This window comes from Rhinopithecus bieti, unplaced genomic scaffold, assembly GCF_001698545.2.
Source record: "Rhinopithecus bieti isolate Rb0 unplaced genomic scaffold, ASM169854v2 scaffold_11273, whole genome shotgun sequence".
Taxonomy (NCBI): domain Eukaryota; kingdom Metazoa; phylum Chordata; class Mammalia; order Primates; family Cercopithecidae; genus Rhinopithecus; species Rhinopithecus bieti.
This window is the reverse complement of record NW_016806694.1, coordinates 762,629-785,570: the sequence shown is the minus strand read 5'-3', so window position 1 is coordinate 785,570 and position 22,942 is coordinate 762,629. Positions and strand designations below refer to the sequence as shown.

General features: G+C 41.6%; 1 protein-coding gene across 1 annotated transcript in view; it reads left to right on the top strand.

The window, feature by feature from the left end:
• Positions 1-22,942, top strand: part of CEP192 (centrosomal protein 192) — a 140,514-nt gene that overhangs the window by 74,390 nt on the left and 43,182 nt on the right. The window contains 9 exon segments of the mRNA XM_017877480.1: positions 9,291-9,416; positions 9,553-9,696; positions 9,818-9,881; positions 10,320-10,459; positions 10,557-10,649; positions 11,203-11,321; positions 12,804-12,977; positions 14,521-14,611; positions 14,773-14,949. Of these exon segments, the coding sequence (XP_017732969.1) occupies positions 9,291-9,416; positions 9,553-9,696; positions 9,818-9,881; positions 10,320-10,459; positions 10,557-10,649; positions 11,203-11,321; positions 12,804-12,977; positions 14,521-14,611; positions 14,773-14,949 (1,128 nt within the window).

The window sequence follows — 22,942 nt, the reverse complement described above, 5'->3', positions numbered from 1 at the left end:
AAGGTTAAGCAGTATTTTCCAACTGATTTCTATTATATAATCCGGTGTCCACTTAGCATCGTGCCAGTGGTTCATATTCTTTTTATATTTCTGCACCTGGACATTATTTGCCAGCTGGAAAAGTTTCCCTTCTCCAGTCACCTATTTTCTGGAAGCCAAAGAAATTAAGTCTGGCCAAGTTGGGATAACAAGTGGTTATTAGATTATATGCTCATTTAGGATGATGACTCTCAACCGTGGCTGCACATTGGAATAACACTGGGGTCTTTTTGTTGTTGTTGTTGTTGAGACGGAGTCTCGCTCTGTCACTCAGACTGGAGTGCAGTGGCCAGATCTCGGCTCACTGCAAGCTCCGCCTCCCGGGTTTATGCCATTCTCCTGCCTCAGCCTCCCAAGTAGCTGGGACTACAGGCGCCCGCCACCTCGCCCGGCTAGCTTTTGTATTTTTTTAGTGGAGACGGGGTTTCACCGTGTTAGCCAGGAAGGTCTCGATCTCCTGACCTCGTGATCCGCCCGTCTCGGCCTCCCAAAGTGCTGGGATTACAGGCTGGAGCCACTGCGCCCGGCCCCACACTGGGGTCTTTTAAATGTACCCCAATACCCGAATCCCACTTAAACTGACTGAATCAGAATGCGGGAGGGTGTGGCTGCCTCTCGGTAATTTTTAAATCTTCCCAGATGATTATAATTCATAGCCTTAGTTAACAACCACTGTTTTATAAGAGCTATCTCCTCTTAGTTATAGTGAAATCAGAACTAACATATTGAAAAAAATTAAGGAATGTGAGAGGGAGGGATGGGAGGGTGCAGAGCAGAGGAAAAGCAGAACAGGTCTTGCTACAGTAATGAGTCGCTTAACAATAGGGGTATGCCCTGAGAAATGTGTCCTTAGGCAGTTTTGTCATTGTGTGAATATCGCAGAGTGTACTCACACAAACCTAGACGGCACAGCCTTCTGCACACCTAGACCTTAAGGGACAGTCCATTGTTCCTAGGCTATGCACCATTGTTCCCATACAGCTTGTTACTGTACTTAATATTGAAGGGCAGTTGTAACACCATGGTAAGTGTTTCTATAGCTAAACGTAGAAAAGGTACAGGAAAAGTACATTATAAAAGATTTTAAAATGGTACATTTTATAGGGCACTTACCAGAGGACTCAAAGTTGCTCTCTGTGAGTCTGGTAAAGGCCTAGGACGTTACTGTACACTCTTGTAGACGTTATAAACTGCACATTTAGGCTATACCAAATTCATTAAAAAAAATTATACTATGATGTTATGATAGCTATGACATCACAAGGTGTTAGGAGTTTTCCGTCTCCATTATAATCTTACGGGATCACTGTCCTGTATACAGTCCATCATTGACCAAAACATCATTATGTAGCGTGTGACTTTAATTAAAAATTAGTTGATTTCAGCTGGGCACTGGCACACACCTGTAATCCCAGCACTTCGAGAGGTCAAGGTGGGTGGATTGCTTGAGCCCAGGAGTTCGAGACCAGCCTGGACAACGTAGTGAGACCCCCGTCTCTACACAAAATTTTAAAAATCAGCCGGGTGTGGTGGTGCATGCTTATAATCCCAACTACTCCAGAAGCTAAGGTGAGAGGATCACTTGAGCTCAGGAGTTTGAGGCGACAGTGAGCTATGATCACATCACTGTACTCCAGCCTGGGCAACAGAGCGAGACTCAGTCTCAAAAGAAAAAAAAATTAATTTCCTAGTATGTGAATTGAACTTAACATATTTAGCTAACCATACTTAGCAGGTGTTACTGATATCCTCCTAAAGTTAATTAGTTGTTTCAGGCCAGGCGCATGGCTCATGCCTGTAATCGCAGCACTTTGGGAGGCCAAGGCAGGTGGATCACCCGAGGTCAGGAGTTTGAGACCAGACTGGCCAACATGGTGAAACCCTGTCTCTAGTAAAAATACAAAAATTAGCCAGATGTGGTGACGGGCGCCTGTAATCCCAGCTACTCAGGAGGCTGAGGCAGGAGAATCGCTTGAACCCGAGAGGCGGAGGTTACAGTGAGCTGAGATCGCACTATTGTACTCCAGCCTGGACGACAGAGCAAGACTCTGCCTCAAAAAAAAAAAAAAAAAAGATAAAGTTAATGAGTTTTTTCATTCTGCAAAGCTGTAATTGTGACTTGCAGTTTAGAAGTGGGTATTGGGGATGAGACACAGGGTAGCCACTCTGGGAGATGGGTGAGAATCACCAGTGTTTTCCCCACAGTACACGTTCTCCAGGGGATGCTTAGTGACCTAGCTCAACAACTTTATTTTCTAGGGCATGGAGGAGGAAGTCGATTGGAAATGTTCTTATAAAGTTTTTTTTTCATGTTTTTATGTTCCTGTGTCCTTATGTTGGTATCTGCACATATTATAAACTTTTAGTGATCTTTTTTCTTTTTGGCTAAGTGCCATTTTATATACTTCTCAGTCAGCTCTGCTCTGCTTGCCTTTCTCTAGGTCAAGGTTTTTCAGCATTAACACCAGTGCCATTTTGGGCTAGAAGATTCTTTGAGGGTAGAGAGGGCCGTCTTGTGCAGCGTAGGATGTTTAGCAGTGGCCCTGGCCTCTACCCACTGGATGTCAGTAATACCTCTTCCCCCACTGTGGTAACCAGTAACGTCTCCAAACATGGTCACGCCACCCCCGATAGGAACCACTGAGAACCGGTGTTATTAACCTCCTGCATTTCAGTACATTTCACTATACCAACTGTTGAGCCTGCCTTTAAGCAGCTTACCTTTCTGTAGCAGACATGATAAATCACATTTGTGCAATATTTGGCATTGCCGTGTCCCGAGCGGCTCACATATATCAGTGGTGTTTGGTAGTAGAAGGCAGTGGTTCCCTACTGGTGTGCTCATTGGAATCACCCGATGAACTTCAAAAACTACTGATGTCTGCGTCTGGGCTTTGAATCCGACAAACAGACAAGTTTGGGAGCCACTGGTATAGGGAATAGTTCAGTATTAATCAAGCTTGTTAAAGTTGCCTTCTTGGAGGAGTGGAACTAGAGGAATTAGGCCCTGATGGCTCAGCAGGGTTTGACTGGGGAAGAACATTCCCTATGAGAGAGCATTCGGGAATTTTATACAGAGACCACATGCATAGAAACTGTTAGATTACTTTCTCAGCGTGATAAAGGGTCTCCCAGGTACATAATGCAAATGTTACAGTTTAAAGTATGTGCACCTTTGTTTTGGCTAGATATTGCCAATTTGCTCTCTCTCTCTTTTTTTTTTTTTGAGACGGAGTCTCGCTCTGTCGCCCAGGCTGGAGTGCAGTGGCCGGATCTCAGCTCACTGCAAGCTCTGCCTCCCGGGTTCACGCCATTCTCCTGCCTCAGCCTCCCGAGTAGCTGGGACTACAGGCGCCGCCACCTCGCCTGGCTAGTTTTTTGTATTTTTTAGTAGAGACGGGGTTTCACCGGGTTAGCCAGGATGGTCTCGATCTCCTGACCTCGTGATCTGCCCGTCTCGGCCTCCCAAAGTGCTGGGATTACAGGCTTGAGCCACCGCTCCTGGCCGCCAATTTGCTCTCTAATTTACATTCCTAGGAGAAATGTATGCAGGTTCCTGTCACTGCTAACGTTTGGTATTGTTAGATTTTTTTTTTAAATCATTCTGGAGTGGTATGGAATTTTTTTTAATTTAAAATGTTTCTTTTATTTAAAATTTTTTTTGTGGGTACCTAAATAGGTGTATGTATTTATGGGGTACATGAGATGTTTTGTTACAGACATGCAGTATGAAATAAGCACGTCATGGAGAATAGGTTGTCCCCTCAAGCATTTATCCTTTGAGTTACAAATAATCCAGTTACATACTTTCAGTTATTTTAAAATACACAATTGTTGGCCGGGCACGGTGGCTCATGCCTGTAATCCCAGCACGTTGGGAGGCTGAGGCGGGCGGATCCGGAGGTCAGGAGATCGAGACCATCCTGGCTAACACGGTGAAACCCCGTCTCTACTAAAAAATACAAAAAACTAGCCGGGCGAGGTGACGGGCGCTTGTAGTCCCAGCTACTGGGGAGGCTGAGGCAGGAGAATGGCGTGAACTTGGGAGGCGAAGCTTGCAGTGAGCCAAGATCACGCCACTGCACTTCAGTCTGAGCTACGGAGCAAGAGTCCATCTCAAAAAAAATAATACACAGTTATTATTGGCTATAGTCTTCCTATTGTGCTGTCAAATAGTAGGTCTTAATTCATTCTTTCTATTTGTTTAGTACCCATTAACCATCCCCACCTCACCCCCAACCCCTACCCTTCTGAGCCTTTCATAACCATCTTTCTATTCTCTATGTCTGTAAGTTCAATTGATTTGATTTTTAGAACCCACGAATAAGTGAGAACATGTGATGTTTGTCTTTCTGTGCCTGGCATATTTCACTTAACGTAATGGTCTGCAGTTCCATCCATGTTATTGCAAATGACTGGATCTCATTCTTCCTGTGGCTGAATCGTCCTCCATTGTGTACATGACCACATTGTCTTTACTTATCTGTTGATGAGCACTTCGGCTGCTTCCAAATCTTAGCTATTGTAAACGGTGCCGCAGCAAACGTATTTCTTTAATATACTGATTTCCTTTCTTTTGGGTATATACCCAGCAGTGGAATAGCTGGATCACATGGTAGCTCAGTTTTTAGTTTTTTGAGGAATCTCTAAACTGTTCTTCATAGTGGTTGTACTAATTCACATTCTCACCAACAGTGTGTGTGAGGGCTCCCTTTTCTCCACATCCTCACCAGTGTTTGTTATTGCCCATCTTTTGGCTATAAGCCATTTTAACTGGGGTAAGATGATATTTCATTGTAGTTTTGATTTGCATTTCTCTGATGATCAATGATGTTGAGCACCTTTTCATATGCCCGTTTGGCATTTGTATGTCTTCCTTTGAGAAATGTCTGTTCAAATATTTTGCCCAGTTTTTGATTGGGTTATTAGATTTTTTCCTGTAGAGTTGTTTGAGCCCCTTATGTATTCTGGTTATTAATCCCTTGTCAGATGGATAGTTTGCAAATATTTTCTCTCATTCTGTGGGTTGTCTTTTCACTTTGTTTCTTGCATCCTTGGCTATGTAGAAGCTTTTTAACCTGATGTGATCCCATTTGTCCATGTTTGTTCTGGCTGCCTTTGCTTGTGGGGGGTTGTTCAGAAGAAGTCTTTGCCCAGTCCAATGTCCTGGAGATTTTCCTGAATATTCATTCATTCATTCATTCATTCATTCATTCATTCATTTAGAGACGGAGTCTCACTCTGTCGCCCAGGCTGGATTGCAGTTGCGCAATCTCGGCACACTGCAACCTCTGCCTCCCGAGTTCGAACTGTTTTCCTGCCTCAGCCTCCCTGGCAGCTGGGATTACAGGCGCGCACCACCACGCCGGGCTAATTTTTGTATTTTTAGAAGAGACGAGGTTTCACCATATTGGCCAGGCTGGTCTTGATCTCCTGACCTTGTGATCCGCCCTCCTCAGCCTCCCAAAGTGCTGGGATTACAGGTGTGAGCCACCGTGCCCGGACCCAATGTTTTCTTGTAGTAGTTTCATAGTTTGAGCTCTTAGGTTTAAGTTTTTAATCCATTTTGATTTGATTTTTGTATAGGGCAAGAGACAGGGTCTAGTTTCACTCTTCTGCATATGGATATCCAGTTTTCCCGGCACCATTTATTGAAGAGACAGTCTTTTCCCCAGTGTATGTTCTTGGCACCTTTGTCAAAAATGAGTTCACTGTAGGTGTGCGGGTTTGTGTTTGGGTCCTCTATTCTGTTCCTTTAGTCTGTGTATCTGCTTTTATGCCAGTACCACACTGTTTTGGTTACTGTGGCTCTGTAGTATAATTTGAAGTCAGGTAATGTGATTCCTCCAGTTTTATTCTTTTTGGCTGGGATAGCTTGTCTATTCCAGGTCTTTTGTGGTTCCCTGTAAATTTTAGGATTTTGTTTTTCTATTTCTGTGAAGTAGTGTGGACATTTTAACAATGTTGATTCTTCCAGTCTGTAAACACGGAATGTTTTTCTATTTTTTTGTGTCCTCTTCGATTTCCTTCATCAGTGTTTTATAGTTTTCATTATAGAGGTCTTTTACTTCTTTGATTAAGTTAATTCCCAGGTGTTTAATTTTATGTGTGGCTATTGTAAATGGGATTACTTTTTAAATTTCTTTTCACATAGTTCGGTGTTGGCGTATAGAAATGCTACTGACTTTTATATGTTGATTTTGTATCCTGTAACTTTACTGAAAGTTTTAAATCAGTTCTAATAGTTTTTTTTTTTTTTTAAACATGGTCACTTACTTTAATAACAATACATATACCATGTTATCACCATGGGATATAAATTCAGGTTAGACAAGATAATTTCCCAAGTGTAATAGCATTCTGTAGTATATGGGATATAAATTCAGGTTAGACAAGATAATTTCCCAAGTGTAATAGCATTCTGTAGTATATAAAAGTTTGTGTATGCTCTCTGGCCAAACCAGCTTGCTCAGAGACCTTAATCAGTTTCATTATAGGTAATTTGTTTAGTTTAATGTTTACAGTTCTTACGGAGAAAATAACACACATTTAAAAAGTGTTCATTTTTTCCATGAGTGCTTAAAATACATATTTCTATTTCAGGGTGACATTTAAAAATTATTCTAACATAATAGCAGCAAAGATATAGTCTGTAGTTACAAAAGAAGTAAGCTAGAATCCGTAAGTTATGCTCATGTTTACAATTGTGATTCTTTAATAAATACTATTACTATGCAGCTCTGTTGTAAACTTTCAAGATTTGGTTTAAACACACCCACATACACACTGTCAGTTGTGGGAGGCTTTACAAGTTATAGTCCAGAGTTCTAAAAGAGCCAGCCAGTCCACAAGATTAACTGGGGCAAATAGGACTCTTATATAACATCCAAAACATGAGATTCTGCAACAAACTGGGGGCACTACAGGGTTGGCCTGGTATCTTCTTTAGAACTAATTTCATCACACAGTTTAAGAAGGTGGACATTTCAACACCATCAAGTGCATTTAGGTGACATGTTTCCTTTACGTTAACTTGACTTCCTTGAATGGCCTAGTTTGTAAACTAGTCACTAGTAATTTGGTCACCAGGCAAATCAAGGAAGGAAGTCAATATTCAAAATGCCATGTTACCATCTGAACTCACTCAAATAGTTCACTTTCAACATTAATATGTAACTTCAATAATGAGATGTCTCACTAAAGCAAACTCCTCCAACAATACGAAGACAGCATCTCATTTAAATGCTCATCTTTTCCTTCCGTATTACCTTTGACTAATGTTTTAGTTCTAAACAGTTTTTACAGTCCCAACATTAACATTGTTAACAGATTTATCAAGCTATTTATATGTCTTTTTGCTCACCATTGCTTCATGAATCTCTTGCTTTTCCCTCTGTTATGGACTCTGTTATCTAAGTTTTTTAAATTTTTTTTTTGAGACAGAGTCTCGCTCTGTCACCCAGGCTGGAGTGCAGTGGCGCAATCTCGGCTCACTGCAAGCTCCGCCTCCCGGGCTCACGCCATTCTCCTGCCTTGGCCTCCCAAGTAGCTGGGACTACAGGCGCCCGCCACCATACCTGGCTAATCTTTTTTTTTTTTTGTATTTTAGTAGAGACGGGGTTTCACCGTGTTAGCCAGGATGGTCTCGATCTCCTGACCTTGTGATCCACCCGCCTCGGCCTCCCAAAGTGCTGGGATTACAGGGGTGAGCCACCGCGCCCGGCCCTGTTATCTACATTTAAAGTGAATTTACTTCATAGTTTATTTCATGTTGCTAGTTCTTGGGTTACTAATGCTTCTACTAGTTACTTTTGCTAAGTCTTTCTGATTTTCTTCCAGTGGCTTCTAATTTTTTGATATTTAAAAAATTTTAATGTGAGCTCACATTCATTGAGGCTGCTTTTTGCTTTAGGAATCCCATGATGTGTCTTAGTCTTTGGAAGTGTCTCTAGAGAGTACTTTTGCAGAAATGTTGGAGGTGTTAAAAGCCTTTGTGATTTTTTTCAACTTGGGGATCCCATGTCCCATGTGGCCTAGGCCTAGGCTTTCATGTTCTTGCAAATAATCTTCTATGCCACCCATCTCTGGACAGGTTCCTTGTTGACTCCAAAGACATGTGAACAGCTTTTGCAGTTCCCTTTTCATTTCATTCCTTTGAATTTCTGGGCTTTATGTGCAGATTTCAAATTCCATTCTAGCCTCGACCTGCTCACAACAAGCTTGAAGTCACATCTTCTGTTCTCTGGAACGTATTAAAGCTCTACCACCTTGAGGGCAAGTCTGGAACCCAGACCTTCCTGGGCCACCATGGAAATCAGCTCCCACTTAGTGGTCTGCCTTTGATCTCCACTTATTTTGTGTTTGGCTAGAGCAAAACAAAATATGTGCACGTGTGTGTGTGTGTGTGTGTATAATACAGTCTGTCCTCAGAATCTGTGGGTTCTGCATTCTTGTGTTTTACCAACCTTGGATCAGAAATACTCAGAATAAAAAAAGGGGTAGTTGCTTCTGTATTGCACATGTATAGACATTTTTTTCTTGTCATTATTTCATTATTCTCTAATAATAAAGTATAACAACTATTGACACAGCATTTACATTATATTAGGTACTATCAGTAATCTAGAGATGGTTTGAAGTATACAGGAGGATGTGCCTAGGCTGTATGCAAATCCTGTGACGTTTCCTATCAGGGACATTCACGAAATTTGATACCCGGTGGGGGTTCCTGTAGCGTCAAACATTTCCACGTGCGGGTGTGTGAGGCTCCTGAGTTTGGTTAGTTTCCAGCATTTAGGGAAGTGAGTCTGTCATGATCACAGGCACTTGTTTTAAACTTTTGATATGTCTGTTTTGATAACATTTTAACATTTGCAGATTAAATCTGAAAATGCCAAGATATTCATAGCATTTTTGAAAGGAATGGAGAAGGATTATTCTAATAATAGAACTCATTGAAAAAGGGTCTATAATTTTATAAAATTATCAGTTCATCTTAAGGTACAGTCTTTTCAAAGTAACAGCAGCTGAATTCTATAGTATATTTGGGTAGGTAGACTACCTCAAAAGAATAAATTAACATTTATTTTTGTAGAAAGTAAGCAATTGTTAAATAGCCTGGGAAAATGTAGGTAAGTTTTACTTAATGCTAACTCATAATTTGTGGCTAGAAATGGCAGTCATATGAACATATATGTTGTGCTGTTTATTAATATATTGCTTTTCAATCATTCCCTTTTTTTGGTAATTAGGTAGAAACAGAAAAGAAAGATGTTCTTGATTTTGGTGACTTGACTTATGGAGGCTGGAAAGCTCTCCCACTAAAATTGATAAACCGAACGCATGCCACTGTGCCAATTAGGCTGATTATTAATGCCGTAAGTACGAACATACAGTAAGAAACTGTTCACAGAATGCACTGATCTTATGAAAGTACATTTTTTAAGGATTTTGCTAACAAACTGAGCATTACACTGTTGGCTTTACTGAGCTGATTCCTGTATTTCTAAACAGAACGCCGCAGCCTGGCGCTGTTTCATGTTTTCCAAGGAACCCGTCCGAGCTCCTGTGGACGTTGCTCCTTGCACTGATGTGGTCACGCGGCTAGCCGGCCCTTCTGTGGTCAGCCACGTGATGCCTGCTAGTTATGATGGACAGGTAGGAGAGAACTGGCTTAGAATTAAAGAGAAAATTAAGCTTCCACACTGCTTTTCTTTCATTAAGATTTTAATCTTAATACCAGTTTACATTAAGTCAAATTTTTCTTTTAATTTTATAGGATCCAGAATTTCTGATGATTTGGGTTCTTTTCCATAGTCCAAAGAAACAGATCAGCTCTTCAGGTATCATGTTTGCATTGTGTGGGAACTGCTTTAATCTGCAGCTAAATAAACTACAAAATTGAGATGTATTTCCTTTGTCAGTAAATGTCAGTACTTCGAAATTTGTCAAGTATTTTATGATTTTTTGAAATTGAGGCAGATGGCATGCTGTTTTAGGTCAATCCTGTGTTAAGTGTGGGTAACTCCTGCAGGTGGCACTGAAAACCTTTTCGAATGTTTTCTGTTAATTGATCTTATCACATTTACCAGTTGGATGTTTTCTTTCTTTTTCCACCTTTCTCTTCACTCATTTCTATTCTTTTAACTCTTAAAAATCTTCTTGCCTAAATGTTCTTATTGCCCCTAAGGGCACTGCGTGGGACTGCTGATGGCATTTAGAATTAAGTAAGTCTCTGGCCTCTGAGCTAAAAGAATGTATTTTTTTTTTTTTTTATTTAGAGGTTCTGGACTCAGCAGAAGAATTCTCCGCAAAAGTTGATATAGAAGTAGACAGCCCAAACCCTACACCAGTTCTTAGAAGTGTGAGTCTCCGAGCAAGAGCCGGAATAGCTAGGATCCACGCTCCCAGGGACTTGCAGGTAGCCGCAGTTCTCCTTTCTGCCGTTACTGCTTTCATTCATGCTGATTTCACTTTGTGACAGTTCGTTGAAATGTCTGTCTTGCCCCATCCTCCAGACGATGCATTTCTTGGCCAAAGTGGCTTCCTCAACAAAGCAGCACTTACCTTTGAAAAATGCCGGGAACATTGAAGTTTATTTGGATATCAAGGTATGCACTTCCATCAGAGTGCCATAAGATAGGCTTTCCGCAGACGGTGAGAGCGCCTTGCTTTCTGCAGGGCTGTTGTGCCCTTCCTGGCCCAACAGAGTGCCCTGAGCCTCAGATGAAAGAATCACTGAGAGTTTTTAAAAACTGGGTGTTATATAACGTAAAATATATGCTGTGGCGCTTTTAAGTTTGAAGTCCAATGTCTTGAATATGAGAACCAAGTTCTTAGATTAGTTCCTGAAAAACATGCATGTCACCCTTTGGCTGGAGTTGGTGAAGAGTGATCCACACACGTTGACATCATTTCTGAGATCTGAGGGGCAGTGAGAGGAGGTTAGTGATTCAAAATTGGGGGTGAGGTGGAAGATAAGGTTTGCTGTAGAAGAGAAAGAAATATCCTTTCTAAGAGAACAGGACAAGTGGAGACCATGAGAGATGAGAAGAGGACAAACAACCTGTCCTAGTAAATGAGAAGGGCACGTACGGCAGGAGCACTGAGTGAAAGCTGAGGTTTGTAAGTTGGCTTCAGTTATGATTATGTAACTGTATTTAGGTCCCAGAACAAGGAAGTCACTTTTCAGTGGATCCAAAGAATCTATTCCTTAAACCTGGAGAAGAACATGAGGTTATTGTTTCATTTACTCCAAAGGATCCTGAAGCCTGTGAGGAAAGGTAATATAAAAATGTTATAATGGGCCGGGCACAGTGGCTCATGCCTGTAGTCCCAGCACTTTGGGAGGCCGAGGCGGGTGGATCACCTGAGGTCAGGACCAGCTTGGGCAACATGGCCAAACCCTGTCTCTACTAAAAATACAAAAATTAGCAGGATGTGGTGGTGTGCACCTGTAGTTTCAGCTACTTGGGAGGCTGAGGCAGGAGAATCACTTGAACCCAGGAGGCGGAGGTTGCAGTGAGCCGAGATCACACCTCTGCACTCCAGGCTGGGCGACAGAGCGAGAGTCCATCTGAAAAAAATAAGTTTTAATGACAGTTTTACTTGTCTCTCAAAACAGCCACTCACATGTGCTTCAAAATTCCACAGCCTGAATGACAAAGTCCATATATTTCTTACCTAACAGATGGTATGACTCTGTTTAATCTCCTTTCATTTAGCTTCAGATTGTCTTCTCTTTTTTTAACTAAAAATCTTCATTTAAACCAGCTGAATAGAAATGAAGAAATTATTATTTTCAAGTATATTCTGACAAAAGTAAATAATAAAAGATCAATTTGATGTGTGTGTTTTTTTTTTTTTTTTTTGGAGACAGAGTCTCTGTCGCCCAGGCTGGAGTGCAGTGGCCGGATCTCAGCTCATTGCAAGCTCCGCCTCCCGGGTTTACGCCATTCTCCTGCCTCAGCCTCCTGAGTTGCTGGGACTACAGGCGCCGCCACCTCGCCTGGCTAGTTTTTTGTGTTTTTTTAGTAGAGACGGGGTTTTACCGTGTTAGCCAGGATGGTCTCGATCTCCTGACCTCGTGATCCGCCCGTCTTGGCCTCCCAAAGTGCTGGGATTACAGGCTTGAGCCACCGTGCCCGGCCTGATGTTTCTCACTTTTTCTCCCGAAAGTATTAGTTGACGATGTCAGCTGTTGAGATATCTTTCTCCATTTCTTCTCTAGGCCCATGAGTTCTTGGCACCCAAATCATCAGTGAATATCAACTTAGAGTCAGAGCCCCACTGTCATGAGTACTGAGCTTGCTTGTGTGACCCTAGCTTAAAGTACAGTCTCCTCTGACACACACAAGGCTTATCCCCCTGCCTGGGTTATAGAACACTTCACCGTGTGCTCAGTCTGTTCTTGTGACCTTACAGAAGAGAAGAGTCTGGTCTGCACCAGCGTGAATGCCTCTGCCTGGAATGCTTGCTCTCACCCTCCCTGGGCTGGCGCCTTCTGGGAGACTTTCCTCCACTGTTCCCAAATGTCTCATAAATAGCATTCCCAAAGCACGATGGCGTCTCACACCCCCCACGTGCAGGTGCCATTGCGATCGTCTCTCTCCTTGTCTGTATTCCTCTCTGCAGCACAAGCTCTAAGGGTGGGAATATCATCATATCCCCAGCACCTACCTCAGTCTTTTAAACAATGGAAACATGTAGGAAATAGTTGGGAAAAGAATCAAATACAGGACCTTCAACTCAGATTTCTTTCTTAGGATGTTGAAAATACTTGTGCAGCCATTTGGACCTCAGTATGAAGTCATGTTGAAAGGTGAAGTCATTTCTTCAGGAAGTAAACCTCTGTCACCTGGACCTTGCTTAGATATTCCGTCGATTTTGTCCAACAAACAATTTCTGGCTTGGGGAGGAGTCCCTCTTGGTCGAACACAGTAAGTGTCAAAGACTGACAGTCCACTGTTTATACATATTTTGGAGCAGACCACAAATCAGTGTTTGCAGGAAAATGTTGTCATAATAGACACTCTTCAGGCTCAATTGTGCAGAACTGGAAAAACCTCCTCGATGGGCACGTGTCCTGAGTCAGCTTTTCTTTCACATATATTCCAGTCCTGCAAAGAGCACCTGACACATGACCAACAATACGGTTGCTGCTGAGGAGGGAGTATCCCCTTAAACTCACTGCCACTCTGTATTTTTCAAAAGCCAGCTGAGAGACAGATTTATGGAGAGCTGCGTAGAGAATATGCAGTACATTCATTCTTCTGAATGATCTGAATTTCTCAGTCAGCAACCACATGGTTTTAGCAAAACTCATAGAAGTGTTTTTAATGCACCAGACTTGGGTGTCAGACTTCCCGACCACACTGAATGGAGCATGTAGGGGAGAGGGGTGCCTTAGGAGATGGGAGGTAGTATTTACTATAAAATTGTTTGGTGGGTTTTTTTTGGTTTTGTTTTTTGAGACTCCCGGTATTGTACAGGTTTATCTTTGAAAGGATCTCCAGAAGAAACATCTCTCAGAAGCCTATGGCAGAAACAATTACACTTCACTCAAGCAGTAACTGGCTTGTTCTTGACTTTTGAGTACGTTTAACTCATGATATGACTCTATGGAAACCTAGCCTCTCCCATCCCACCTGATAACTCTGTACTTGAAAATGATAACCACAGTGCTTTACGAATTATAAAATAAATACATGAGAATGAAAACTTTACAAAATAATGTTTCTTTCAGGTAATTCTTCCCCAGTCATTGTCCCTGTGGAAGGCTTTTCCTGGAGGTGTCAATAGCCAGAGTTGTCTGCATTTCTTTTAACACAAGGTAGATGAGACATAGACCTCAGCTGCTGATTTATTAGCTGCTGATCTTCTCCAACTTTGAGTAAAACAGAGATTTACTCATGTATTCTCTGTTCTCCAGTGAAGACAGGATTCACAGTTTCCACAATTGAAGTGTTTTTATCAGTCAGGTGCTATTATATGTACATTCTTTTGCATTGTAGCTTCTTTAAAAGTAGAGTTAATTCAATATACTGTTTAAAAGACTGCTTTGTGCAAATGAGCCTCTTAGCCTAGGACCCCTTGTTTCCCTGAAAGCTCGCTTGGATAAGCTAGGTGTTCCAGCTAGGTGTGATACTGACTTAATGACTTGATGAATTTCTTCACCTGGATTTTCATTGACTGATGTTTTATATGACCGATAATACCTATACACATAGTATAAATAATGTCAGCTGCAGAGCTGTATCTGGAGAGAGATTAAACCAAAAAGCCTCTATAAGGTGAGTCTTGAGCCTACATTTTCAGAAACATAGAGTCTAGGACTGTGGGAAGACAATTGTAGGCTGCTGAAATGGCTCGTATAGTCAGTTCTTCTCTAGACATTGTGGCTGGTTTTAATTGGCTTTGTTCTTATAACGATAGCAATATCCATGGAGAAAAACTATATTTAAAATGTGTCATTGTTTTTAGGCTTCAGAAGCTAGCTTTAAGAAATAATTCTGCATCTACAACTCAACATTTACGACTGCTTATTAGAGGACAAGATCAGGACTGCTTTCAGGTTCGTAGAGTACGTGGATTCTTGTAGTGTCTTCTGTCTGGGTCTGGAACACTTACATATGCAGACCCTTTTGTGTTATTACCTTTTAAGAATTTGTGTTAATGGTATGTTTTATTTGTGCTACTGCTTTGTTTTATGCAGTTACTATTTTTAAATTGTAGCTTCAGAACACTTTTGGTTCAGAACAGCGATTGACCAGTAACTGTGAGATCAGAATTCACCCAAAGGAAGACATTATCATCTCTGTATTATTTGCACCTACTCGATTATCTTGCATGTTGGCTAGACTAGAAATCAAACAACTTGGAAATCGATCACAACCAGGCGTAAAGTTCACAGTAAGATCATTTTATTGCTTTTCCCTTCCCCTGGAGTTTATGCCGTGTTATAACTATTGGTTTAACGTTGTAAATTATATACTCTGCCTTTTATAAGTGAAAATATGTAATTATCTAGACTTACAAGCAAGTTAAGGAGTAATTTATATGCTTTGTAGAAATGGCAAGTTATAATAGCAGCCAGCATAGTATACTTATAGGTATTAGTCTTTCTAATGCTTTTAAGTATTTTATTTTATTGTATTTTTTTATCCTGTATCTCCAGTGCTTCTGAGCATAATAATCAGTTTTACCCTATCATCATCTTCTAAATTTCACTTGGTACCTCTTAAAATAGGCCTTATTCTCAACAACTTTAACAAACCCCATCCTGTTGAACAAAGACTTGACAGACACCTGCAGGCCCAGCAGCGCTCCTGGGTGTTTATTTATTTATTTATTTATTTATTTATTTTTTATTATACTTTCAGTTCTAGGGTACATGTACACAACAGCAGGTTTGTTACGTAGGTATACATATGCCATGTTGGTGTGCTGCATCCATTAACTCGTCATTTACATTAGGTATATCTTAAGTTTCATTTTAATTTGGACATTTAAAAATGTACCCAGCTTTTTAGGAACACATCTTTGGGTAAATCCATGTGGAGCTATTTAAGATACTAACTTTCACGTTAAGTTTTATTTTTTCAATTATCAGCACAAATACTGTCTTAGTCTGTTCAGTCGGCTATAGCTAAATACCACTGAGTAATTTATAATAAACAACAGAAATGTATTGCTCACAGTTCTGGAGGTTGGGAAGCCCAAGATCAGAGCACCAGCAGATTGCGGCATCTGGGGAGGGTTGCCCTCTGCCTTTTTGTGCCCACACATGGTGAGAAGGATGAGAGTGCTGCCTCCAGCCTCTTTTATAAGAGCACCAAGCCCATGCATGGGGCCGGAGCCCTCATGGCTTAATCAGTTCCCCAAAGGCCCCCACCTCTTAGTACTGTCACATTGGAGACTAGGTTTCAACATGTGAATTTGCTGGGGGACATCCCTATTTAGACCATACCAAATACCCATTGACTGAATTTGCCCCAAGACAAGAGTTTGGTGCTTTTTAATTGCCAGCATCATATGTAAAAAGGATTTGAAGCCATTTGTGTAGACACATTCAGAGCAATTAGAGATAAAAGTGATAAATCGTAGAGGAAAGGAAGCAATGGCAGGGCAGTCGGAAGAAACTCCAGCTACATGGTTGTGCATGCCTTATAACTGCACAGGTGTTCGGCAGTGGGGCTGGAGCTCAAATTTTGGTTCTATATCCTAGTGTTAAAGAGGGGATGTGATAAATTACAAGATTAACAATATCTGAAAGTTTTTAGAATTAGGTATGTATGACAAATACAGCTTTATTTGACACTGGAGCTTGACCTCTGTTTTCTGTGGAGTCACTTGATTGGCCTCATGAGCTGCGGTGGACACAGCTGTTTAAAGATGTTAGTGGTGATTTTTACAACTGTTGTCCTTCCATGTGCACCCAAGAGACACTGTCAGAGCCTTCAAGGTCTCCGATGATCTGATTTTGTGTAAGGATAAAACTTGGTTTGTGGAGAGGACTAAATGGGCTGTATTTTTCAGATTTCTTGAATATATTCTGATTTGTTTAGGTTTACTAGCCATGATTTTGAGGTTGTTCTCAAGGAAGAATCTCTGATAAGTCTCTAGTGATTTAGGGCAGAACCATTTGATTTAATAATCAACCAAGCAGGGTTGTGGCATCCTTTGAAGACAAATCAGGATCCTGGTGGGATTCCTACCTGCATAGATGGCTGCCCTGTCCTCTCACAGAGATGGACTGGATGGGGTTTGCCTGTGGGATGAATATGGCTATTATTTCACAAGAAGACTCAGAATTAACATTGCTGTGCCTTTGTAAAGATAAAGTAGCCTGGCAGAGTGGCGGAAGAGCTGTTAACAGACAGGAGAATCCAGGGAGCCAGCCCTGTCTCTGTTACTTACGCTCACCTTAGCATTTCTGCACTCATCAGAAGCTGCTTGCTGTCCCAACTTGCCAATTTGATTGTGAGGAACAAATGAAATGATCTGTGTTTTGAATACCATAAACATGATAGGACTGCAATAAAAATGTATTGATTATTTGTTTCATGTTGATTGTATTCCGGGCACTACCCTCAATCACTGTGTCAATGCTGTAATCTGAATGTGTCTCCCAAATTTCTGTATTGGAAACTTACTCTGCAGTACCACAGTGTTGGGAGATGGATCCCCTTGGGAGGTGTTCAGGTCATGAGGCTCTGCCCTCGGGAATGGATTAATGCTGTTACAAAAAGGCCTGAGGGAGGGAGTTTGGCGTTTTTGCCCTTCTGTCTTCTGCCATGTGAGGACATAGCATTTCTTCCCTCTGGAACATGCAGGAGAGAGCAGCCTGGCCGGCTGCGATGACTCACGCCTGTAATCCCAGCACTTTGGGAGGCCGAGGTAGGTGGATCACAAGGTCAAGAGATAAGATTATCCTGACCAGCATGGTGAAACCCCATCTCTACTAAAAATACAAAAATCAGCTGGGCGTGGTGACACGCACCTGTAGTCCCACCTACTCGGGAGGCTGAGGCGGGAAAATCGCTTGAACCCAGGAGGCAGAGGTTGCAGTGAGCCGAGATTGCGCCACTGCACTCCAGCCTGGCGACAGAGCGAGACTTTGTCTCAAACACAAAGAAGCAGAGAGCAGCCCTCACCAGAAACCAGCACCTTGATCTTGGACTTCCAACCTTCAGAACTGTGAAGAATAAAATTCTGTTCTTTATAAATTACCCGATCTATAGTATTCTGTTATAGCAACACAAACAGACTAAGATGGTGGATTGTCACATTTTTATCTTCAAAACAACCATCCGAGATACAACCACTCTTGCCATTTTGCACTTGTGTAAACTGAGGCTGCGAGAGATGCGTGGCTGTGATTTTGCATCTTACTTGCTGGTCAGTGGTAGACGCAAGGTTCAAATTCAGTCTGGCTGAATGCAGAGCCCACGTTAATGTACCGTGCCAGTCTCTAGGGTGCTAATAACAGCTCTTTGTATTGTCATCTGGAGCAGTGGTTCTCAACCAGAGCTTGTGTTACCCCCAGGGGACACTGGCAGAGTCTGGAGTTATTTTTGGTTTGTCATAACTGGGGGCAGGACAGGAGTGCTACTGGCACCAACTGGGTAGAGGCCAGGGAGGCTGCTGAACATCCGAGAAAGCCCAGGACAGTTCCACCACAAAGAATCATACAGCTCAACATTTCAGTAGTACTGAGGTTAGGAGCAATCGTTTTTCCTGTTTAGTCTGTGGATTTACGGTGTGAGTCAGATTTGTTTCATTTAATCATTTTTTCTTTTCTTTTTTTGAGACGGAGTCTTGCTCCATCACCAGACTGTAGTGCAGTGGCATGATCTTGGCTCACTGCAACCTCTGCCTCCCAGGTTCAAGCAGTTCTCTTGCCTCGGCCTCCCGAGTAACTGGGACCACAGGCGCGTGCCACCCCGCCCAGCTGATTTTTGTATTTTTAGTAGAGATGGGGTTTCACCATGTTGGCCAGGATAGTCTTGATCTCATGATCCACCTACCTCAGCCTCCCAAAGTGCTGGGATTACAGGTGTGAGCCACCGCAGCCGGCCAATCATCCTTTTTTCTTAACCTTGTTACTCAGTAGTAATTTGTGATTTCTTAGGCTTTGAAAATACAGGCAGAATACTTAAATAATGAGTATTTTCAAAGGTACCTTTTCCCTTGTTTTTTACTATTTAGTTTGATAAAATTTACTTGTACATTTCTATGGTAAAAGAAAATTAGAAACATTTTTGCTATTGAAACTACCAGAGGCCACTGAGTGAGGGAGGATTTGCAGGGGCTTCCAATCTGAAACCCTTTTAAATGTTGTTTGTTTGTTTGTTTGTTTATTATGTAATTATTTATTTATTTTGAGACATCATCTCGCTCTGTCGCCCAGCCTGGAGTGCAGTGGTGTGATCTTGGCTCACTGCAACTTATGCCTCCCAGGTTCAAGCGATTCTCCTGCCTCAGCGTCTCGAGTAGCTGGGATTACAGGTGCCCGTCACCACGCCTGGCTAATCTTTGTATTTTTAGTAGAGATGGGGTTTTGCCATGTTGGCCACGCTTGTCTCGAACTCCTGACCTCAAGTGATCCGCCTGCCTTGGCCTCCCAAAGTACTGAAATTACAGGTGTGAACCACTGTGCCAAGCCTGAAATGCTGTTTATTTGCACTAAAAGTCAAGACAGTACAAACTGATGAAAAAAATGACTTTTTCAAAATGTTATTTTGGTTTAGTACATACCAACTCGGAATAAGTTATGATGGTTTCAAGTTTGCAAGGAAGTATTTGCAACCTGTTTTAGTACAGCTTGAGTATCCCTAATCTGAAAATTCAAAATCCAAAAGGCTCCAAAATCAGAAACTTTTATTTTTTTATTTTTTATTTTTTATTTTTTATTTTTTTTAGAAATGGAATCTCGCTCTGTCGCCCAGGCTGGAGTGCAGTGGTGCGATCTTGGCTCACTGCAAGCTCCGCCTCCCGGGTTCCCGCCATTCTCCTGCCTCAGCCTCCCGAGTAGCTGGGACTACAGGTGCCGCCACCACGCCCGGCTAATTTTTTTGTATTTTTAGTAGAGATGGGGTTTCACTGTGTTAGCCAGGCTGGTCTCGATCACCTGACCTTGTGATCCGCCTGCCTCGGCCTCCCAAAGTGCTGGGATTACGTGCGTGAGCCACTGCGCCCGGCCCAAAATCAGAAACTTTTTGTGTGCCGACATGATGCTCAAAGGAAATGCTCTTTGGAGCATTTTGGATTTTGGATTTTTGAATTAGGGATGTTCAGCCAGTATAAAGCAGACAGTCCCACATCTGGAACACTTCTGGTCCCAAGCACTTTGAATAAGGGATACTCAACCTGTAATTAGGAATGAAAGATAAGTTTTGGAGGTGTGTATTTCAAAGAGTATGGAAAGTTTCCAGCAGGGTGAATGTTTTGCTTACATTCGAATTTATGGGATGTATTCTGTGAAGCCTTGCTTCCTGTAAGGATTGAGCCCTGTGGAAGCAGCAGCAGATGGATCCCCAAACCTGACTCTAGTATGCTGCCTTCCCCGTTGACAATATGTCTGCCCTTGAAAAATTGTTTGAGTTCTTTAGCTTAGTCCCTGTTGCATGCTTTTCTCTGACACTGGCTAGACTGCACACTAAGAGGATTATAAATACAGTTTGCCCCAAAAACATTTTATTATGAAAAGGTTCAGAATTACTGAAAAGTTGAAAGGATTATACAGTAAACAGTCACATACACTATCACTTAGATTCTATAGTTAACATTTTGCTGTATGTCTTCTCTCACATATCCATCCATCAGCTCATCTTTTAAAATTTATTTATTTACTTATTTTATTGTACTTTAAGTTCTAGGATACATGGGCAGAATGTGCTGGTTTGTTACACAGGTGTACACGTGCAGTGGTGGTTTGCTGCACACATCAACCCGTCATCTACATTAGGTATTTCTCCTATTGTTATTCCTCACCTAGTCCCTCACCCCTAGGATTATAAATACAGTTTGCCCCAAAAACATTTTATTATGAAAAGGTTCAGAATTACTGAAAAGTTGAAAGGATTATACAGTAAACAGTCACATACACTATCACTTAGATTCTATAGTTAACATTTTGCTGTATGTCTTCTCTCACATATCCATCCATCAGCTCATCTTTTTAAAATTTATTTATTTACTTATTTTTATTGTACTTTAAGTTCTAGGATACATGGGCAGAATGTGCTGGTTTGTTACACAGGTGTACACGTGCAGTGGTGGTTTGCTGCACACATCAACCCGTCATCTACATTAGGTATTTCTCCTATTGTTATTCCTCACCTAGTCCCTCACCCCCTGACAGGCCCCGGTGTGTGATCTTCCCCTCCCTGTGTCCATATGTTCTTTCTGTTCAGCTCCCACTTATGAGTGAGAACATGCGGTGTTTGGTTTTCTGTTCCTGTGTTAGTTTGCTGAGAATAGTTTCTAGCTTCATCCATGTCCCTGCAAAGGACATGAACTCATCCTTTTTTTATGGCTGCATAGTATTCCATGGTGTATCTGTGCCACGTTTTCTTTATCCAGTCTATCATTGATGGGCATTTGGATTGGATCCAAGTCTTTGCTATTGTGAACAGTGATGCAATAAACATACATGTGCATGTGTCTTTATAACAGAATGATTTATAATCCTTTGGGTGTATACCAAGTGATGGGATTGCTGGGTCAAATGGTATTTCTAGTTCTAGAATCTTGAGGAATTGCCACACTATCTTCCACAATGGTTGAACTAATTTACATTCCCACCAACAGTGTAAAAGTGTTGCTGTTTCTCCACATCCTCTCCAGCACCTGTTGTTTCCTGATGTTTTAATGATCGCCATTCTTTTTGTTGTTGTTGTTAGTTGTACTTTAAGTTCTAGGGTACATGTGCACAACGTGTAGGTTTGTTACATAGGTATACATGTGCCTTGTTGGTTTGCTGCACCCATTAACTCGTCATTTACGTTAGGTATTTCTCCTAATGCTATCCTTCCCCTTACCCCCGACCCCGCAACAGGCCCCCAAGTGTGATGTTTCCTGCCCTGTGTCCAGGTGTTCTCATTGTTCAATTCCCACCTATGAGTGAGAACATGCAGTGTTTGGTTTTCTGTCCCTGTGATAGTTTGCTCAGAATGATGGTTTCCAGCTTCATCCATGTTCCTGCAAAGGACATGAACCCATCCTTTATTATGGCTGCATAGTATTCCATGGTGTATATGTGCCACATTTTCTTAATCCAGTGTATCATTCACGGACGTTTGGGTTGGTTCCAAGTTTTTGCTATTGTGAATAGTGCCACAGTAAACATACGTGTGCATGTGTGTTTATACTAGCATGAATTATAATCCTTTGGGTATATACCCAGTAATGGGATCACTGGGTCAAATGGTATTTCTAGTTCTAGATCCTTGAGGAATCGCCACACTGTCTTCCACAATGGTTGAACCAGCACCTGTTGTTTCCTGACTTTTTAATGATTGTCATTCTAACTGGTGTGAGATGGTATCTCGTTGTGGTTTTGATTTGCATTTCTCTGATGGCCAGTGATGATGAGATTTTTTCATGTGTCTGTTGGCTGCATAAATGTCTTCTTTGGAGAAGTGTCTGTTCATATCCTTTGCCCACTTTTTGATGGGGTTGTTTTTTTCTTGTAAATTTGTTTAAGTTCTTTGCAGATTCTGGGTATTAGCCCTTTGTCAGATGGGTAGATTCAAAAATTTTCTCCCATTTTGTAGGTTGCCTGTTATTGTGATGGTAGTTTCGTTTGCTGTGCAGAAGCTCTTTAGTTTAATTAGATCCCATTTGTGAATTTTGGCTTTTGTTGCCATTGCTTTTGGTGTTTTATTCATGAAGTCCTTGCCCATGTCTATGTCCTGAATGGTATTGCCTAGGTTTTCTTCTAGGGTTTTTATGATTTTAGGTCTAACATTTAAGTCTTTAAACATCTTGAATTAATTTTTGTGTAAGGTGTAAGGAAGGGATCCAGTTTCAGCTTTCTACATATGGCTAGCTAGTTTTCCCAGCACCATTTATTAAATAGGGAATCTTTCCCCCATTTCTTGTTTTTGTTAGGTTTGTCAAAGATCAGATGGTTGTAGATGTGTGATGTTATTTCTGAGGCCTCTGTTCTGTTCCATTGGTCTATATCTCTGTTTTGGTAGCAGTACCATGCTGTTTCAGTTACTGTAGCCTTGTAGTATAGTTTGAAGTCAGGTAGCATGATGCCTCCAGCTTTGTTCTTTTGGCTTAGGATTGTCTTGCCAATGCGGGGTCTTTTTTGGTTCCATATGAACTTTAAAGTAGTTTTTTCCAATTCTGTGAAGAAAGTCAGTGGTAGCTTCATGGGGATGACATTGAATCT